Source organism: Arvicanthis niloticus, chromosome 30 (genome assembly GCF_011762505.2).
Source record: "Arvicanthis niloticus isolate mArvNil1 chromosome 30, mArvNil1.pat.X, whole genome shotgun sequence".
Classification (NCBI taxonomy): Eukaryota; Metazoa; Chordata; class Mammalia; order Rodentia; family Muridae; genus Arvicanthis; species Arvicanthis niloticus.
Genome location: NC_133438.1, coordinates 16,913,718 through 16,936,173, shown reverse-complemented (window position 1 = coordinate 16,936,173; position 22,456 = coordinate 16,913,718). Strand labels below are relative to the sequence as shown.

The 22,456-nt window shown below is 38.6% G+C and overlaps 1 protein-coding gene across 2 annotated transcripts in view; it reads right to left on the bottom strand.

The window, feature by feature from the left end:
- Positions 1-22,456, bottom strand: part of Lama2 (laminin subunit alpha 2) — a 572,138-nt gene that overhangs the window by 133,475 nt on the left and 416,207 nt on the right. For both annotated transcript variants that reach the window (XM_076927972.1, XM_076927973.1), the window contains exons 32-34: positions 20,284-20,477; positions 5,437-5,579; positions 1,543-1,641 (exon numbers count right to left, since the gene is read on the bottom strand). In XM_076927972.1, the coding sequence (XP_076784087.1) occupies positions 1,543-1,641; positions 5,437-5,579; positions 20,284-20,477 (436 nt within the window). The remainder of the gene's footprint in view (positions 1-1,542; positions 1,642-5,436; positions 5,580-20,283; positions 20,478-22,456) is intronic.

Genomic DNA, 22,456 nt, shown 5'->3' with positions numbered 1-22,456 from the left:
TTCGTAGGGAAATAGTCCTGTTTTTCTAGACTGAGATCATTAGGCTACATAGGTCCAGGGATGGTAGCAACTGTAGCAGCTTCACTTGCAGGTTTATCTGCAGGTCCGTCATAGCGCTTGCAATGGTGACACCCAGCAATCAACTGTTGTGTAAGTGACATGCTGTCTGTTTCATGGCCTTCTCTCCTGACCAGGTTCTTGATCAGGTTAAACTGTTGCACACAGCATAGAAAGTCAATAGGGGTACACACATGTACCCCCCCCTACACACACACATGTTCACACACATACATGTTGAAAAGTTCCAGCAGGGTGAGTGGAGCCTCGTTTAATAGTTTAATATTTTTCATCTGCCAACCCTTCCTTAATCTAGGCTTTGGATGGAGTGGACAAACAGAAGAAAATGAGTTGAACTGAATTGAATTTAGCAAGACTTCTATAAACTCTCTTATTCATGCAACAAGTCAAACATTGCTAGTTGAATTAAACCAGTGTAAGTTTTGCTAACTTCAGCCAGAAGCTTTGCTCTATATCCATGATTTGCATGGACAAGCTGAGTCTTTGAAAGGGGATTTCCAGTGTGATTTGGAACCTCAGGACTGTTGTTCATCAATATGTGCTTAGAAGCCATTTAATTTTCCTGTGTAAGTTTCTCTGATCCAGTAGCAGATTTTGTGGAGAGTACAGATCCACAGCCAATCTGGAGCTGGGTCCTGCTTAGGACCCTCAGACTTTTAGGAAGTTGTAAAGCCATTGTTAATTTATTCCCTGTTAAGCCTTTCTTAAAATAGACTAGTTACTCTTCAAGGATATTCTAACTCCAACGTTCCTTGTCATTCAAATCCCCTAGATCCTAAGTTGCAGACCAGTCTCCATGGTCATGCATTTTTCTATCCACAAGATGGCACACTTTATGCTGGTTTCCTCTGCCTCCCGTGGTAAAAAGGACCTTGCAGTTTTGACAGTTTAGCCTAACCAATTGCCGGGAAAAGTCAGCTTGAAGCAGCATGGATTTTTACATCCCGAGTCTAAATGGTGTCTTAAATGCTCCAGATTTTGACAGTAAAGATTTCATTTTCTGAGTAGGAGTACTGCTTGAGACTGCATTTCTGTAAAAATGTAGACACTCCATGAGGATGAAAGACACGACAAGAATTTTCATCTGTTTTTCTTTTCCTTTACATAATCAAGGCTGGAGTTTTTTGATAACTTAGGACTGATTAAAAGAAAAAACAACTTTTACAATGGTGTCTACTAGATAGGGTTCTCAAAATATATAGTCATCCCTTAGCCATTTTCCCTGACCAATGTCAAATATGTCAATCCTGTTTATTGATTTATTGTTTGTGCATTTGGAGAAGACTATGGGGAAATAAAAATTCCCTTGGAGAAAAATTAGCCAACCGTTATTCCTGTGATTCATGAAAAAGGTTAAATTAGAAAGAAGATTTCAGAACATGAGTGTTGTTTGCTTCAACTTGAAGCCAACCAATTCCCTAAGATGTGTGTGCTTTAGGGACATTTACGGCTTTTCCAACTCACTCTGGTCAGAAGCTCATTCATCTCCAGCACGAGTGTGTTCACGTTGCCCTCTGCCACCTGAATGAGGTTCTCTGGTGCCCGCTGTGGTGAGAGCAGGTGCTGGAAAAGATTATAAACCATATACATCTTAGTAAATGGTTTGGCAGTCATCTTAGGGTCACACAGAGTACGTTTTTCCTGTATCCACCAAACACTTAGCACGTCTACCCTCAATAGAACAGAAACTACTATAAGTGGGCAGTTAACTCACTGACTACAAGCCAGATACATAAGTGAATATTAAGACTTGCTGTACTTTACTGAGAAATTAGTATGCACTAAAGTTTTTGTTTGTTTATTGTCCCTCCCCTCCCCCAACCACATTAATGTCTTATAAAATCTGTGAGATAAAAGTTACTCCATTTTCTGGATGAGTAAATGTTGACTGCAGAGAGTTTTTTTTTTTTTTTTTTTTTTTTTTTAATCAAAGGCTCATCAGCTGGTACTGAGTTGAGTTTAAAAGGATCTTTGCATTTATCAGAGCTCCCATTCCAATCAGCATAGCTGCAGTTTACAAGCAAGCAAGACAACAGGCGCTGCTACAGGACCTTGCTTGCTAGGCTGGTCCTGCTGTTAAGATTGGTAGGAGCTGGGTTTATACACACAGCTGTGCCAGACTCTGCCACAATCTACGGGAGACTATTTTTAGACAGGGTCACTGTGATAGCGATAAATAGAATGAAAATTGGCCACTCTGCAAGCTTGTCAAGGGGTAGACATCTCCACGTCCTTGTACATAGAAAAAAAAAAATACCTTATCCCCCATTTCAAGACTAAATAGGAGTGGTCACCGTTCCTCATTAATCATGACTTTAGTACCCTGTTTTTCTTTTCTAGTTAAGATTCACTAGAATTTACAGTTAGGGGTTTACTACAACTTTCTAATGGCTCAATGACTACCATCTCCTACATCCAGGAACCCAGTCCATCATGGGCACATCAGAGTACAAGTCTAAAGATCATGTGTCATCTTTTATGCTCTGTCATGGAGATGTTTCTCGATTCCCCCACATGGCTTAATGACAGTGATGGCAATGAGTTAATAGTTCAAGATTTGGTGTATTGTCTTGGTGGCCTTTGGCAAGAACTTGAGAACCATTAACACTATAAAATACAGTTTCTCAAATGCTGTAATTATTAAGATAGGATCCTAAGTTTTCAAATAATAGATGAATTATGGAAAGGGAATATAGATAAAAATGAAGAAAAGACCGGAACTTCAGAACTCTCAAGGTCATTTTTATAAACTCTAAGACATTAGGAAAAAGAATGACATCAGCCTTTGCTTTTACTAATGCTTATGGGTAGATCCTCTCAGAGAATTCCTCCAGGAACCTCGTCATCCACTGACTACATGTTATTTTAAAAAATGTTTATGTCTAACTGAAATATTTAATTTTGTAATTTATTTGCTAGTCTGTATTCTTTCTATGTGTGAGGAAAAAAAAAATCACTGGTCAGCCTCCTTTCCATGAAGTATTTATGTCTGAATGTGAGATGTGAGGTAAGTAGGTCTGTAGCTTAGCTGTCAAAGTTGTCCTTTATATTGCCCAGTTCTCTAGAGTTTCAGCCTTATCTCTCCCAAGCAGGCCTGACTTCTAATGTCCAATGACAGGTCCAGTGCCTATCTGTGCCTCTCGCAGGTGGCTCTCCTAGGCAAGAACCAGTGGGAAGAGCCTGGCCTGGGGCCAGGGAGGCCTCAATATTGGCCAACTAGATTTTCTCACTTGAATTATTTTTGTCTCTTTAAATTTGGAAAAGATGTTCAGTCTCAAAGGCCCTAAAGTCATACTGTCTATATTCAAATCTCACCTCAACATTTATTAGCCATGTAATTGTGCTTCAAGCAAAAACTTCATTATGCCTCCGTTTCCCTACTCAAAAATATTTAACACAGTACTTTTGTTTTATTCTTTTCAGACAATTGCAACCAAAATCTCCATGGACTAGGTGGCTTGAACAAAATGGATAGTTCTCGAAACTGAACAGCCTAAGGTGCCAACTAACTGGGTTGCTGGTGAGGACCTGTACATGGTTATCATCTCCCTATGTTCTGAAATGGCTTTTGAAGAGAAAGCTCCTTTTTCCAGTCTTACAAGGATCATATCGAATCACGAGGGCGTCATCCACTGTCTGCAATTTAACATTTGGGATTACCTCCCGAAGATTTCATTTCAAAATACCATCATGATGAGAAAGAGGGCTTGCATAGTTCATAAACTATTGTGTTGAGATGCTAGTTTATAAGGTTTTAGCAAGTGTGCTTTCAAGAAGTGATTAGGTGATGAGAAAGCCCCCTTCTGTTTGGGACTGTATTCTTTGAAATATACTGAGTGCCACATATATGGGGTCACAGCAAGCAGTCGTACATATAAAAGGAATGAGCCCTAACCAGAAATGAATCTGCCTTCAGCTTGGGCTTTCCAGCCAACAAAACTGTTAAACTACCACTTCTATTGTTTATAAGCTAACCAGTTATGACATTTTGTTAAGGCACTTAAATAGATTAAGACACAGTTTCAATATAGAAGTTTAGGGGGGCATACATAGTTCATCAAAAGCCTGTTTCTGCTTCTTGGGTTTTGTTGTTATATATCATAATATATTTGAGATGGCTCCTTGCCCTTAAATTCTGAACCTCCTTCTAATAATTTGAATAGGATAAAGAGCATCAATCCATTCTTCCAAATGCCTATCTAAATCCTCTTGTATATTCAACACATGGGAATAAATTCTTTAATATTTTTTAGTTGTCACCATTGCCTCAATGATGACAGTAAAAATAACTAACATTTGTTGAAAAGCTATATAATTAATCAAACTCGTAGAGATTCACCTGACACTGCCTCCCAAGTACTGGGATTAAAAGTATACACCACTATCCACCCACTCCCCCCAGCTGTTTAACTATTTTTTTCTTAAACAGCAGAGAATCTATATAAGCTTCCTGAATGTATGGGAAAATCAGACCAGTTAAGACATACACAGGGAACTGAGTGCAACTTTGGACCCTATGGCTTCTCATGTACTTGAAAACTGGGTGACAACATTCAAGTAACTACTATCTCACTCCATGTAAAACACATTAATTTCTAAATGTTACTTACTTACCTTTTACAGATTGAAAGCTTTAGTTATAGAACAGTTGAGAATGCCCTGAATTGGTACCTTCAGAACGACTTTCAAAGTTGCACAACATTTTAATCAGTTTGTTTTTTTCAGGAATATTAAAGACTAGTAAAAGCTTTCCTGGATCCCAGGGTATGCAACTAGGATGTGGGTATCAGCCTTTGATCTTGGGTTCTGTCTTTGCATGGGTCAATGGTCAATTTGAGTACATAAGTTCTCAAGACCCCTTGAAGGAGACTGTTCAGTTCCATTGCAGACATGTGGAACTGAGTAACCTACCTGCCACCTGCAGAGGTACCAAGCATTAGGGATGTAGTCACTACCACAGTCTCTTTGCAAGAAGCAATTTACTTTCAGCCCAAATCATATTACTTTAGATGAATGCTTTTAATTTGAATTTTATTGGGTTTTGCAGACTTTCGTAAGGATTAATTTGTTTTAATTTTATGGAGCTGTAAGTATAAGGGGTATATACCTGATTTTATGTTTGCACATATTTAAGACACATAATAAAACTGATTTATGCCAAATGGAGGGGACGAGAAGAGTATTTGTCTTTAATGGCACTCTGCATACTACAGTTCTCCAGTTTGAAACACCAGTTTAGGTCTTGCTTTTCCTGGTTTGGAAAAGTAAAGCAAACATGGACTAATGATAGCCAAGATTACTTAGGATGCCATGTTCATCTTAGCCCCTGGCCCTGCTGCTATTAGGGCTGCCACCTACCTTGAGTTCCTGAGTTGTATTTTCAAGACCATACAGAATTTTATATGGAGCAGGCAGTGGGCCAGTGAGGTTGATGTTCATGGCCATCTGCTCTAGACGAGCCAGGTCACCAAGAAGAAGGCCTGTGCACTCGTCTCCACAAACTGTGAAAGGGGAAGAACAGAGAACATTGGCTCATGCTGAACACTCCAGTTAGATGTTCCAAGATTCCAGCTATGTAACAGTTTATGGTCTAAGCATAATTCTATGAATGATGGTAAGATGAAGCATCTCAGATAATTAATGTTATCCCACTAACAACAGCTGAAGAAGACAGAGAAAAACAAAGGTTTATATCTGTTTCCCAGAACCTGAAAGACAGAGGGACCAAAGAAGAGCAAGTGGAGTTTGCATGGGGTAGGGGGAAGCCTATTGCGGAACTAGTCAAGGAAAGGCAAGGCATGAAGAGTAAATGTATGAGAACATTGCATTGGAATGTTCTCTGTACCCAAACATGCTGTGCATCCTCCACAGTCCTGTACAGCATCTGTAGCAATTTCTCCTGCAAAGGTTTCATGTATTATGAAAAAAGCTATGTAAAGACTATCTTGACACATAATAAAAATAGTTTACATGTGTTGGAGTGTGTGTGTGTATGTATGTACAGGTGTGGGTATTCATGTGGGTATCCTGTGTGCCTGTGGAGGCCAGAGGTCAATGTTAGGTACTTTCCCTGGACCAGAGGTTATGATTTGGTCTAGGATGGCTGGTCAGCAAACATCAGAGATGGTTATGTATCTACCTCCCCAAAGCTGGGATTACAGGAGCCTGCAGTCGCACCCAGCTTTTTATTTGGATGCTAGGGATACAAACTTAGGTCCTCATGATTTTATGGCAAGCACTTTACTGACTGAGCTCTCTCCTCATTCTCTGAAGGAATTTTTAAAGACAATAGAAAGAACGTTTCTTTCTATGATTTTTTTTTTGTTTTGATATGTATCATTTTGGCCAGCATCTCCTCCTTCCCCAAGCATTTTCTCTCTCTCAATGAGTTGCAGCTCCAGAAATCTCTACCCTGATGATTAACTTTATTCAGTCTTATAAATAAGCAGTTCCCAAAGATAGAGCAAGGTCAAATCTTTACATAATTAACTCTGCTGATATTATTCATATTATCTTTAGTGATCAAAAAGAGAAACTATTCAAACTTCATAGAGGTGGAGAGGGTGGTGGCAGAGTTGGTAAAAAGAGAAGTGGACTTTTGTTAGTATGTTACCAGATTAAACTTAGAAGTAGCATCACAATTTCTAAAGATAACATATATCCACTCTTTGAAAATGTAAAAGTATACACACTTAGGTTTGTATGTCTTTTTAAGACAAGGTCTTATATAGCCCAGGCTAGCAGCGAAAGTGGTATGAAACTGAGAGTGACCTTAACATTCTGATCTTCTGGATTCTACCTTCTGAATGTTGAAATGACAGGCATGAGCTGCTCTGCTTGGTGTATGTCATACAGGACGCAGGGTGCTGTGAATGCTCTCTGAATATTCTGGCAACTAAGCCATGTCTCTATCCCCACCCTTGGCACACTTTAGTTTGACATGGTAGGGTAAGGCATGTATCTTTACACCAAGAAGCACAGAATGCCACAATTAGGCTGTACACATAAATCCACACATAAAGATATAAACTCTGTCCTCCAGTCTGTTGATGGATCAAAACCACATTCATGTTAGAAGAGAGAAAAATATGTAACATAGAAAACACTGAGTTCTGGAGCAGGATTGGCTCATGTTCCAGACTGGCAAGAATTCAATTAGTTCTCTAAACAGCACTCCCCTGAGCACCTAATGAAGAGGAAACCATTAACTGAAGCTTGTAAACAAAGGAAAAGAAGTACAGAAGGCTTTTTTTTTTTTTTTAAATAGGACAGGACATGCACTTAGATGTGAGCTGCCATATCCCTTCCCAGGGATCTAACTGCCCCAGGAGGGCTTTAAATAAATCAACTCCATGCGGGTGGCCAGTACAAGTGTAACATGTCATCTGAGTTACTCTGCAAGTTCCTGACATTTTACAAGTGAGTGAACAAGTCTCAGGAGGCAGGGGCAGAAGTCGAGAGCTAGAACCATGCCTCTTACTGTTCCTGCTAGAAGGAAAGAGCATTTTTTCATCACGGAAACAAAGTAAGAGGAAGAAAGAGCATTGGCTTCTTCACACCCTTGGGCAGTGTGAGCTTCAAGAGACCTGTCAGCATTTGGCTATTGTGGAAAACATATTGAAAGATATAATGAAGTGCTGGCTGGTATAAAGATGGAAAGATCCCCAGTGTGGTTCTCAGACACCATTTGGTTTCTGGAAGGGCTTTTAGAACTTCAGAGACAAGGCAAACTTTTGGGTTTCTGATTCTGGAGGTGATGGGATGCCGTGCTTCCCAATACTGGTGCTGAGAACATACTTCCCTGACAAGCCCAAAAGAGACACGGTTACTGCTGGTTTGGCCCCAACACTATGCTAACAGGTGGACCAGGAGTCTTGGCATCACCTGGGAGCTTAATAGAAAAGCACAGCCTTGAGCATATCTATTCCAGATCCTGAAAGTCACAGGCTGCATTTGAGAAAGAAAGATTCCATATAACCCACATAGCAAAGTCTGGACTGTGTGCTGGAGACCAGAGGGATGCACAGCAGAATCACAGAGAGTCAGCGTGTGCTTTGATCTAGGCCTTCCCCTTTCTATGTCCTAAGATTTGGGTTCAATATGTCCTTGAAAAAATTCAGCCATCAGTATTTCTAAAAGATTCCAGTTGGTTCTTGAAGCCAGGGTTTTGAAAGAGTGTGCCATATAAAATGTTGGGAATACACAACTCCCAAAGGAGGAGGTTATTTTGCCTGTTCTCTCCTCTGGGAATTTCATCTTGACCCACCTGACCCATAAGCCTTCGGCTCAAATGTGTGATGTTCTGAGAGAAGAGACCTGACTATTGAAGTTATTGCTAAGTGAGCTAATACGTCATAATTCACTCCTGCATTCTTCATGTTTTAACAATTTAACCTTTGCACTTGTACTGGCGAGTATATTTTATTGTTTACATAGTTATAAGTTGTTTCTCCATGACTTTCAGAACAGACTTATTTAAACATCTTTCATTGAGGCTTGGTCTTTTGCTTGTATTGTCATGCTAAATACTGGCAACCCAATGCCCGGTTGCTCCCAGGAAGGAGAGTCTGTTTGTATCCAAGTGCCTCTATATAACCTTGACCCTTAAGTTATCTCTGATTGGTGAATAAAGATGCCTACAGCTGATAACAGGGCAGAAGAGAGGTAGGCAGGGTTTTGGATTCCTAGACTTGGAGTCTGAGGATACTCCAAGGGAGAAAGGAGGTGGAGAGAAGACAGATACCATGGGTTAGGTGAGTAATGAAAGCTTGGACATGAGGGCTGGCCAAGTGGAGTTAAGTGCATCCAAGATAAAACCTAGTAAGTAATAACTTGGGGTTGTCAATAGGAAAATAGATTATTTTTTTTTAAAGATTTATTTATTTTATGTATGTGAGTACACTGTGACTGTCTTTAGACATGCCAGAAGAAGGCATTCTCTGGAAACTGAATGATCAAAAGTGGGATAGATAAAGTAGACATGAAATTAAATATGATAATAATCTTTGCCACAGTGTTTAGGACATTGTACACAAAAAATTCAATGAATGCTTACACATTATTATCTTTGTTAAAGAAGAATAAGAAAATATATAAGATATAATATATAAGAATATATATAAGATATAAAATATATAATATATAAGAATATATAATATATAAAATATATAAGAATAAGAAAATATATAATAATATAAGAAATAACAGGGTTCAATATGGCATCATTGTGCACATTCATGAAAAGGAAGGAAAAACAGGGGCGTAGGAATTTGATATCTGAGAGAGAAAAATGCTGGTCACATAGGAAATGTCTGAGTGTGAGAATGATATGTTTGATGGCAAACAAGAAGCCATAGAGATGCATAAGGAATACAAACAACATAAGAACAACAGTTGGAGGAAAATACAGTAGCCTGGTGACCACAGAGGCTACCTAATGTCAAGAAGGATGGCTGTTCTTATTATACTCCTTGCATACCTAGAGAAGTTTATACCCCACCACTGAAATATTTGCTTATCTGTATTTATTGCTTCTCAACTCAGAATAGCTAAGAGACAGAATCAGCTTAGATGTCAATCAATTGGTGAACGAATAATGAACATGTGGAAAATCACGCAACAGAACTGTATTCAGCTACAAAGGAAAATGATATTATGGAATTTGAAGGTAAGTGGGTGGAAGTAGAAAAACATTATTATAATAAATGAGATGGCCTAGACAAGAAGGAAAAACAAACACTATGTTTCTTCTTCATCTGTGGATCCATGCTGTAATCCTGTAATTTCCACTTCCTATACTGACCACAAATCTTGAGGGAGGGGAGACAATATAGTATAAGTAACATGAAGTAGTGAGGGAATGCTGGGAATCGAAAGGTTAAACAGGGACAGGACGAGAGAATATGACAAGGGGGTAAGGGGAGTGTTAACCAAAATGAAGTCTGAAAAAGCCAGTGGAAGTCTACTATCCTGTAACCAAACCAAACAAGCACAGTCCATTTTAAAACAGTTAAAGAGGAGGTTGCTGCATACTAGAAAAAATATTCTGTCTAGAAGCTATGGGTTGTTACACAAAATCACAATGCCAGGTGTGGGAATCTCCTTGTGAGTTTTTGGTAAGGGAGACTTTAGACTCTAGAGAACTTCAAAGAATAGAGTTCTCCAAAGTAATGTACACTCTTGTTATTCTTCTTGGTGACCGTCTAGAACCAGATGGTAATAGTCTAGTGCCAGAAGACATGATGCAGATTAGCTGTGTGAAAAAGCTTGGAACTGAGCTGACAACTCCCTCCCTGCTAGCTTAGCTTCCACAGTGCTGAGAGGTGCTATGCAGGGAGTCGGAGAAGAGAAGCCATTGACAGTGGTATATTGTTTTGAATGCCCAATCCACAGGAGAGAATCCATATCTGGTTCTAAAACCCACTAAAAAGCCTGTGGTGAGAGAGGTCATAGCCCCTAAGGGGGGAACTAACAGGTGCTGTTTAACTAAACTGACATAGCATTGTCCTTCTTGCCACCAGATGGAACCCCATCATGTAATTCACAGATAAGCAATATCTGCCCACTGTTTGGGAGTTATACTTATGATTTGGGTTTTAACTAAGGACTTTAAGGTCTCAATTCATAAGTTAAAAACAAACATTTGTAAAAATTCTTAGTATTCTTAAGTGTTAATGGGTTGGATACACAGTTCAGTGGCAAAACACTTCTTCCAACTCCATAAATGGCCTTGGGTTTTATTCCCAGCACACGAGCCACCAAATGCGCCCATACATGCACACACACATAACACGTATGTGTGTGTGCATGTGTATGTGTATATACACACACATACACACACACACACACACACACACACACACACACATATATATATATATATGAAAAATCATGACAATCCCTTTCTCATTGAAAGGGAAATCCCAATGAAAATTACAGTCAAGCTGAATTATGAATTTATATTTTCCAGAATATAAGTAGTAATTTGATTTGATGATTTTTTTGTTTTTGTTTGTTTTTTTTTGCCTCAGAAAATTTGTCTCACTATGCCTTCAAAAGTTGTTTATTCATCAGGAATCCTTTGATTGTCCTTTCTATAATTTATTTATCTCAGTATACTTTATTTATTTCCAAGAGGGAATTGGACTAGATTGTTTCTTATAATGTTGCTGAAGGATTCTTACTGGGTGGTCCCTGAAATTTCCAAGAAAAGGATCCAGTTTTTGTTTCCTCCACTTATTTCATATAAGAACAACCCGAGGACTAGAATGTAGAAGTCGGTCTGGTGTTCTAGGATATACCCACAGAAAACTGCTGAGCCAAGAAGCTCAACGAAGACCGAGTCTCCCTTGTTTATTTTACACCCTCACATCAGTTTTGCCTCCTCTTCAGTTTTTGAAATAAAACTCACTTAATTGCCTCTCCAAGAACTCACTGGTGCCATTTTATCTCTGGATCCAATGGTCTACTATTCATTCCTATGGTATAGGCAATGCATTTGCTTTTTTAAAGAACAAAGTAAAGCAAATTTCTATAAGTGAAAGGCAAGTTTTATAGTAAGCACCAGGTATTACACTCACATCTGTCTGAATGGTTCAGAAAGACTTATAAACGGAATAGCCAGGAGGAACTTTTCAAAGCTTCTACCCAACTCAATCATGGAGTTCTAAGGTGTATATTGGTGGGGTTGCGGTTTACATAATGGCTTGTCATTTTATTCCGACAAGAATCATTTTGCTTATGCCACAAACCACTTTTATTTGACCTTAAAGTGTATGAAGTGTATGGCGATAGGCATGCAAATGAAAAACAAATAGGATTCAGTAAGACAGGAAGATCTGAAGAGCATAGAGAGGCAAGGGGTATTCTCGTTCTATAAAGAACAGCTCTCCTACAAGACTGCTGGGTAAATTAATACCTATCTCATAATCAGGACACCCTCCAAGCCTCTTTAAACCATTCTCCTAATTCAATAATACAGATAAGCTTATAAGCCAGAGCCAGCCGACAATGCATGCAAGTAAAAGCAAATATTTCAAGACTATGATTAGATTTTACATGACTAAATGTTTCCGAGTTTTGCCTATAAAAGTGTCAGGATAAATTTGTGTCTAATATTAACAAATGCAGTACTAAATCCAAATCGTTATAGCTGGGCACATTGAAGGGGCAAATCGTGCAGCTGATATTATATATCTTTCTGTTAGCAATTAGTTCAAAATATTGCATTTCTACCAGAATCCTCCATGCATAGTAATTACTGGCTTACTATCACAAAAAATTCACAAACTACATTTAAAACGAAGCTTAAGCAGAAATGAGCAGACTGATTGCTTAGAAAAGGCCAAACTCTTTAACTAATTTTAGATAGAGATACATAAACTGTCTGCTCAGATCAACTAGGGAGAAGTGAATATAAATCACAGTTTAAACAAAAGATAAAATTTATGCCATAATATGTATATGTTAAATTAATTAGGAAAGCTGAAAGACATTGATATATCTTTGTATCTGATTGTGTGTGTGTGTGTGTGTGTGTGTGTGTGTGTATTTTTCCATTAGCTACTTAAAAAAGGAACCTTTAAGCAGGACAGATTGTTCACATTTGCAACCACTGTGTTAGAGGAAAAGTCAGGAGAATCGAGAGTTCAAAGCCAGCCTGGGATACATGAATAATGAGACGCCAACCTGAGGTGAAATTCCTGTCTTAAGAAACAAGGAAACTTTGTATTACCCTGTTTTGGGCTTATTAAAAACAGATTTGGTGTAATACTTCATCATTTCTAAGTCAGAGTCTGTAATGAGATATGATTTCAGAGATACTCAAAAGGTTTACTCATCTATTATTTCTTTCATTAAGGGGCAAAAGTATTTGGTAATCATTAGAATAACATGGGAAGGCCCATTAAGAGAAAGTGTTACCTCCTAGCCTCCATCTCTAGGAAGAGACATGTATGTCTCCTTGTTTAGAGTTAATCCAGTTGGTCAGGTCAAATGACATAGCTAAGGGAGGCCGGTTCACCTTAAGCCAATTAAAGAGACAGAAAAATCGTCCCTAAGAATAGTCTACTTTATTCTCCTAGAATTCCTGCCATCTTGGACAGTCCCTGTGAGCCACTGTGAGAAGATGCTGGGCCAGAATGCCTTTCTGAATACTGACTTAGCACTAACTCTTCTTTCCCCTTCTTGCTTGTCTTTTTCTTTCTGATGCCCAGCAGAGCTTCACTCTGCTTTTCCTGGTACTGTAGGCTTTACTATTTCTCCACAGCCTACCTCCCTGCTGTGTGGCTGCCTATTTACCTTGTGGCTAGCATCTATGCTGTCTCAAGCTCAAGCTGCATCGCTTTGTTTCTTTCTCTTTTATATTCTCTTCCTCCGGGATGCTGCTGAAATTCACAGCGTGCCTACCCTAAAGTTTTCTTCTTTTCCTCTTCTTTCTCCTCATCCTTCTCTTCTCTCTCTCTCTCTCTCTCTCTCTCTCTCTCTCTCTCTCTCTCTTATAAAACCATTTGGGTCTTCTGTTTATCTTTGATTTTACGATTTTACATCCTTTTATTGAGACTAAGAATTCCAAGAGGGGACCCTGATTTCTCTGGCATCATCAGGTAACAACAAAAAAATAATCTTCCAAATTTCTAGTAATGTGAATTTAGGTAGAGATTCAGAAATCAGTACATATAGAAGTTGTGAAATACAAATATGTACACCATTTAAACAAAGTCAAATTATATAAGGTAGGAAAAAGCCAGATCTGAAGAGAACTCAGTGCAGCGGTAGCCACACAAACATGAGGACCTGAGTTTGATCCTCAGGACATACTTAATAACCCAGGCAGGATGGCACAAGCTTGTGGTACTGTCTCTGGGGAGTCAGAGACAGGTGGGTGTACTGGGCTTAGTGGCTAGCCAATCCAGAGTAGTCAGTGAGTCCTGGATCTCCGAGGGAGCCTGTCTCAAAAACAATGGGCAGAGAACTTGAGGTAAAGTAACATTGCTGTTCTCTGTCTTCCACAAAAATGTACACACAATTGCATACATACCAGCAAAATACAGTATACACAGAGAGGGGGGGGGAGAGAGAGAGAAAGAGAGAGAGAGAGAAATTCAATGGAGAAAAATAAAGCAGAAAAGACAAGTTTATTGCACTTCAACGATGATATAGTTTTTTTTTAAAAAACAAAATGGAATTGTAAAAGCATATAAACACCAGAGGAATGTAGAAAAAGAATGAGTGCAGAAAGGTAAAAAAAGGAGGAATGTAGAGAGAGCCTAAAAATGGTTGTCAGTGACATGGAGTATAGACAATTAGAGATAATTATGAAAAGTGTGATTCAGCTGAAGCCAAGAAAATATTTCATCCAACCCTGATGAGATGTTCAAAATATCTTGCTTTCAAAAATAGCCAAAGAGTTCAAAGGAGTGGGCAGGTCTGTCCTGGCTTGCTTTCTATTAAGAAGCTAATAAGCATAATGACCAAAAGCAATTTAGGGAGGAATGGATTAGTATCATCTCACAGTTTATAATCCATTATGATTGGAAGTGAGGATAGGAACTTGGAGGTAGAAAGGGAAGCAGAAGCCATGGAAGAATGCTGTTTGTCGACTGATCTGCTCTTCATAGCTTGCTCGGTTTGTTTTCTTGTACATCCCATACACATCCCTGCCAAGAATAACACCACACATGGTGGGCTGGGTCCTCTTATACCAGTCTTTCATAATAAAAACAAACAGCCAAACAAACACTATTAAACCAAATGAAACCAAAACAACATCCAAAAAAACCTTCTCAAATCTTTTCTATAGGCCAGTCTGATGGAAACATTTTTTTTTTTTTTTACTTGTAAATCCCTCTTCCCAAATGACCCAGGCATGTGTCAAGTTGACAAGAAAACTAACTAGCATGTGTCATTTTTATAAAGACACTTCCAATATGTAGCATTTCCATTCTAGAGATTATGAAATAATGTCTAGAAAAAAACTATCTCATTTTAATCAATACGTGAGTCTATACTTCTTTGGGGATGGGGGGGGTCAATAAACCTTTTGTGCTCATTCAGAGTGGAAAATTGAAGCTGAGTTTAGTTTACTTTTAAATAAAAGCCTGTTTAAAATAAAAGCAATAGCGACCAGCACTCTCCGTTAGTCAACTGTTCAGTGCCTTAATTTACTAAGGCACAGGGTTGTCAGTGTGGCAAGAAGGGAACTTAGAGTCATCCAGAATCAGCCTCACAAATGCTGTTTTACACAACAGTAGTATGGAATGATGCAGAGCAGACTGTTAACAAGAAAAATAAGTGTGCACTACTAATAAAAGACATAAGTAGAGGAAGGCTTGTAAGCTAGCTTGTGCACTGCTCTGCACTTGAATTTGAACATCACAGCATGGTTTCTAGTCCTACAAAGTTATGGCAAACACACTGGCCTTTGCAAAGTAGCCTGCTTGAAAACTAAGTGGTGGTAGACACAGTATGACATTTAGGTATGAGAACAAAGAGTGATCACATTTAACATCATAGATTAATATATCACTTCCAAAGATCTTTTAAAACCAACTTTCGTAGTGGTAAATATTGTCTGTTTGTACAATGACAGCATTCTACCATGTGTTCCTACTCCTGTATATAGTAAAAAGTAAGTGTCATTATTAATCTTCTTTGATTAGAATAGATCACCAGTATTCTAGCGATGGCAAGGGCATGTGTCTTTTGATGGTGGGATGCTTACTGGCAACTAGCTATTAAGAACAAGAATGCTGGGCCAGTGAGAGGACCTGGTGCTTAAGAATGATTGTCGCCAGACTCAATGATCTGATTTTGATTCCCACAACTTACACAGGGTAAGGAGAGAATAAACTTCCTCAGGCTGTGCTCTGACCTCCACACCCTCACTAATAATTAAACATGAAACAAGATTTAAAGAAGAAGAACCCTCATTGTGTCTCTGCAGAACTGATGAATCAAGTTCATAATTGCCACTGTAATACTGATAAGAGAAGCTCCTTCTTATATGCTACATTTTAAATAAATTGTGACATAAATAACAAAACAGATATGTCACAAATACCTCTTATGCAGTGGCCAGAACCATGAGCATGAATTTGATATTTATAAGATATGAGATGGTATTTTGGGTTTATTCTATGGAGTAACATTTTGTCAAAATTGCTAATGTTAATTGCAGTTCTCCAGGAGTGTTCTATATTTTACTCTGCCACTCATGGTCTATTTTAAACATTGTATGAGTTATTCTGTTAACTATACATTTTAAGAAAATAGGACATGAACAAATCAACTTTTGGGTTTCATATTTTTTTGCATTGAATACATAATCCTTTTTGCATTTTTTTCTCAAATTTCAGGGTAGGTAGGTATTTTCATTTTATGAAATGACATGCCAGTTATGAATAAGAGAGGAGGATGGATTTCTGTAACTCAACTTACCAAGTAGAAACCCTGTTCTAAGAATTACAATAAAATATTCAGAATCACAAATACACTTAAGAGATAAACATTGTCCAGCTGTCCTAAGTAATTCCTTTTGTTCAAACTGTGAAATTTGGACTGGGATTTAGTTCAATAGCAGACTGCCTGGATGGCATGTAAAAACAAACAAACACTAAACCAACCAAACACCAAACCAACCAAACAAGCACCAAGCCAACCAAACAGAAACCCTGCAAGTTTGCACTTAGAAATAAGAAAGCAAATTTATGAAATTAACCTAAGCACCAACCTAATGTATCCTTCTTATTGCAGTGAAGCACAGCCTCTTTAGACAATGTCTGATGAATAAGTATCTGTATTAATTAGATATATGATCTTTAAAACTTAAAAGACAGCCTCTAAAAGAAAAGCAGAGGACCTTGAGTTGATACGATGGCTCAGCAGGCAAAGGGACTTGCTCCTGAACAGGACAACCTGAATCTGAATACCTGGAGATTTTTATTTCCTTCTGGAATATTATAGTGACTCTTATCACATAATAAAATGCTAAATTGTGGGAATGTCTTTGCTATCTATACCTCTATCCTGCGTTATTTCCAGCTGTGTTGTGTAAGTAGACATTCCTTCTATAGTCTTCCTCCAGGCTTAATGGTTCTCTCTGGCTTCCACCTGTCTTTATGTTGACCCTAAGAACCATTACACAGAACAACTCTGGACTTTTCTTCCTTTCTCATCTTTTGACAGTTTCTGAGGTTTAATACAAACATGCTGTGGTTTTCTTTGGCTGCTCTCCCCCTGGCCCCCACTCTCACCCCCACTCAGCCCACTGCTCCCAATTCCTACTTCCTACCCCTGCTTTAAAGCATCTTAAGAAAACAAGAATCAGTTAGGACATAGCTCTGGCTCATACTCAATTCTCTTTGTGAGAGACTTTTCTATCCCCAAGCTAAATTAGATCAAGGGACCAAAGAACAGACTGACCTAGTGCATCTTATCTTTGGGGCCTGCTTCATTACGTGGGATCACAGTGGGCTTTTACACTGCCCGGGGGTGTGAGTCAAGAGAAGGACCTCAGTGCAGAGACAGAATATGAGAAGGAGTAAGAAAAATAAATGCCTGTGCTGGTCTCAGTGAGCATGTTATTGACTGTGAGAAGAGTGTGTCTCAGCTTGGTAGAAACTAGATACTGCTACGATGGTTACTTTGTATGAATTATATGAGAATTAAATTGGTTCTCCAGGTCAAAGTAATGAGAGTGAACCCCATGATCAGCAGGTGTGAGTGCATTGCTTTGCCAAGAATAATGCGAACAGACAGTAAATGGTTAAGTGACTGTCACCATGGGCTCAATGCTTTCTAAATGACTATCATACAGAGCATGTGGAAATCAGAGATGCATGGCAGGGATGAGTTAAGTTTTTTTTTTTTTTTGATACATTTATTCAATATGTAAATAAAGAATTAATCACCAGAAAAAGAACGTGAAGCTTATTTGGCTGGGAAAAAAAAAATCACAGTTCTTTTTTAAAACAAATGTTTAAAAAAATTAATCCTTTTATTTCATCTTTGTTGCTTTCAACATGCTACTGCTTAACTTTTACATACCTTATTAAACATGTTACTTTTTCTAGGTTGACATCTGCATAATTAATAAAACGATTACTCGTAGTTCAGTGATTATTGAGATGTGTTTATATGTTAGCTAGTTATACACCCATGTCAATAATGAAGCAGTGCTGTGGGGTATTTGGCCGCCCACTAAAATCCATTTATTTATCTATTTATTTATTTATTTATTTATTCATTTATTTATGCGTGTGTGTACGTGGGTGTGTGTGCATGTGTGTGTGTATGTGTGCATGTGTGCTGTAGCATGTGTGTGTAGGTCAGAGGACAACTTGTGGAAGCCACTTGTCTCCTTCCATGTGGATCACAGGCATTGAATTGATATCGTGAGGTTTGGTGGCAAGGGTTTTTGCCTGTGGAGTCCAACTACTGGCCTGGGTCTACTTTTAAAATTATTTTTAAAATAATTACAAGTGTGTGTGTGTGTGTGTGTGTGTGTGTGTGTGTGTGTGTGTGTAATAACAGTGCTATAGAACTAATGCATCTTACGTCTATAACCTTTCCTCACACCAACCTTCTCACTTATTTTTACTTATTATTCCCTATCCCGGTGCAAACGTCACGAGGGAGCTCTGTGCAGGTGGCGTTAAGTTCTCAAACCCTGAGTCAAACATATCCATAGGCCTTCCTATTTACTCCAAGCATTATATATTTGCATTAAAGAGGGTTGGAATTCAAAGAAACCCCGCTTTAGAGATTTAAAATATTTTAATTTCTGGATATGTAGTGTGTTTCTGTGTGGGTATGTGCACATGAGTGCAGGTGCCTATGGCGGCCAACAGAGCCCTTTGGCTCTCCTGGAGCTGTTCCGACCCTCCTGACATGGGTGCTTGGCATTGAACTTGGATCCTCTGAAAGAGTAACAAGTACTCACTCTCTGAGCCATTTCTTCAGACCCTAGCCCACTTTAAAAAAAAAAATGTATCTTTCCGAATGGCCCAGTTTTAATATTTTGACCAAGTTTTAATCCCACTTTTAGCTTCTGAGGCAACCTTTTATAAAGCTGAAGCATGACCTAAGTTCTTAAAATGCAACTCAGAGGGGTCTGGAGAGATGGCTCAGCGGCTAAGAGCACTGCTTGTTCTTCCAGAGGTCCTGAGTTCAATTCCCAGAAACCACATGGTGGCTCACAACCATCTGTAATGAGATCTGGTGCCCTCTTCTGGTGTGTCTGAAGATAGCTACAGTGTACTCATCATATATATAAAATAAATAAATAAAATATTTTAAAAAAATGCAACTCAGAATTAGACACAATAAGACCTTAAGAGAGGGAAGACTAGCAGGTACAAATACCCTGAAATATGCAAATATCACAATAAAATGGAATAAAATAAATTTTTTAAAGAAAAGCTGAGCATGGTTCAATATTCTCCCTTTAACTTTATAAATAACTTATTCTAGATTTGAGTTGACTTAAGTAATATTCAGTGTTACATATTTAAACTACTGAATCCAATGTAATTTCAATACTGAATCCAGAATGAGGAGACATGAGAGACAGATAGATGGGGGAGGGCAGAGAGCAGGGAGGGAGAGAGAGAGAGACAGAAAGAGAGGGAGAGAGAAAGGGAGAGTGGAAGAGGGAAAGGGAAAAAGGGAGAGGGAAAAGGAGAGAAGAGAGAGAAGCAATCAATTCTCCACTGTTTACTCTGTAAGTAAAAATACTTAAAAACTTGAATATACTGTAACCACATCCAGTTTTTGTAGTTCGAGAAGAAATTGCAAAGCATTATATAAAATCTGGGGTAGGAAATCAGTTGTAATTCAAGGCTTAAAATGCCTATCCAGTCAATTACAAATTCAGGAGGATTCTAAAAATTTAATACACTCGGATCTTTAATCTGTCACAAAGGCAGTGCCAACTTGAGGCAAAATGGCAAATCCTGGGATGGGCAAAAATAAGAGTTGTCTCGAGGAGCTTTGTCATAGGTCTTCCATGAATTGACTAAAGCTTGCTGAGAATTTTTTCCACAGCTCTTTGCTTAGCGGGAGGGGAATACAAACAGCATGCCAGCAGCAGAAGGTGGGTAGAGAGCTTCAGAAAAGATGCCGTAGCACCAGCTACTGCAAACAAGGAAACACAGAGCTTGTTGGAACTGAGGCAGACAGAACTAGAGGCTAAGTTAGTATACGTACAGACACACTCGGCGCCCTCGCGTGCATGCCAGTGCTCGCAGCCATCACACTTCCTTCCTGTGGCTCCAGGGCGGCACGTGCAGAGTCCTGTGACCCGGTCACAGGGAACCGGCAGAGAGCCATAAGGGTCACACTCACATTCTTGGCAGGAACCTCCAGGGCTGCTTGGGCTGCCAGTGTAGCCTGGGGCACACCTAGATTGGGATAGGACAAAAGAATGGAGATTAATGAAAGTCTTAATTTTAAGTTTGCTGGTGTGTGTATGTGTGTGTGTTGTGTGTTGTGTGTGTGTCTGTCTCTGTGTGTGTGTGTGTGTGTGTGTGTGTGTGTGTGTGTGTGTTTGTCCTCGCACATGCGCATGCCCTCGTATAAGTGTATGTCCACCTGTGTTATTAGGGATTGTGCCTCAGGTCCTGCATATGAAAATATACATTCTGAATCTTTGTTCATTTTTGTTTGTTTTCGTATAGTTGCCCAGGCTGGTTTCAAACTCAGTTTGTAGGAGTTCGAATATGCCATCCTCCTGCCTCAGCCTCCTGAGTAGCTGAGAATTGGCTTGGCTTGGTCACTTGGTTTCTTAGCATGTGCACACGAAATGAGTGTACAAGACTAATGAAGATAAAGTATAAGGAGGGGCTTCTATATTATAAAACAATCAAGGAACATAAGCAGTTTTAGACCCTGACTGCCTCTGGGCAGGTCATAAGGCGATTTAAATGATTTAAGGAGCTCTCTTAAGTGGAAAACATTTATCTAGAAAGTTACAATAAAAATTTAACCAAGACCTTTGGTTTAATTTAGCTGAATGGAAGCAATTTTTAAGGGAAATATAACCTGATCGCTTATATGTTAGAGATGATAAATCCAAAGCTATAACAACATTTGAGAATTGCAAAAACAATTCAAACCACTCAGGTTTGCCAGTGCTGCGTGAACTGCCAGCTCCTACTGATTCTACATTAATGCATATTAAAATGATGGATTTCTGTGATCACTCTGCTATCAGACAGTAATTGTGAAATTGTGATCTTACTATACATTCTTCTAGTCTTTTCTACACAGCTGCTTTAGTAGATAGTGGTAATGTCAATTTATAAAGTTATCTGTAGCATAAAGTATTTGTGTATCTGTGTTATAAATCGCTACAAATGATCCCATTGGTACCCAGGGTCGCTTTCAGTAATGATATTACAAGGGCATTAAATGAATATTCATTTCAACATAATCCCAAAGGACATGACAGATATAACAAAGACCTACCATTATTATCTGTAATCTATGTCCAAATAATCTATGCATCTTCCATATAACTGAAAACATTTTGAGGTATTTATATTATAAGCTGTTGAATCTCTGCTAATTCCCAGTGATATGTGCAGTACGAGCACAGCATTCTATATATGTATGAAAGTGCTGGGTATAACGTGTAGCTATCATATACAGATCTTTGAAAATATATCGTATAAACATACATTTTATTGGAATTCACAAAACTTACATCTATAGTCTCCATTCATTTCTATTGCCATTATCCATATAACCATTGCTGGTTGTATAAAAGACTCATAAGTAGTTGAAAGGAATAACAACAAATACTGTTTTAATTTAAAAATATGACTAATGGTTTCAGGAGCTCCTAGGAATCTCTAGTGAGGTGGGCAAACAGGCTATGGGAAAGAAAACTGTGAGTTAAGTGTGATTTCAGGTGATTTTCAATTTAGCTTTCTTACACAGAAAAGCTTAGAATATAAAGAAAGTCTCAAAATTTGTTCTGCTTTTAGGCAGAGGATATAGACTTTTAAAATCCATTCTCTCATTAATTTTTGACTGAGCCACCAGAGAAAGAAGGGGAACATTCTCAGGTGAATTATACCTTTTCCTGTGAGGGAACCTGGGCAGGACACCAGTAGGGTCCCTTACACATCTGATGGTCAGGAAAACTGTGTTAAGTAGGGAGAAAATTGGGACCCAGATAGGTTGCTGGAACTAAGCTAAGTCTACAAATTGTTATAAAACTATCAGATTACTATCACTTATACTAAGATCACAGAACAGGTTTATCTCAATAATAGTTAGTATTAGTTACCCTGCAGTGTCTTAAATACCAGTGCTACTAACCATTTGAACCTTCCTGGTCTCATGTAAATGTGTATCTGAAAGATGTGAATTTGCT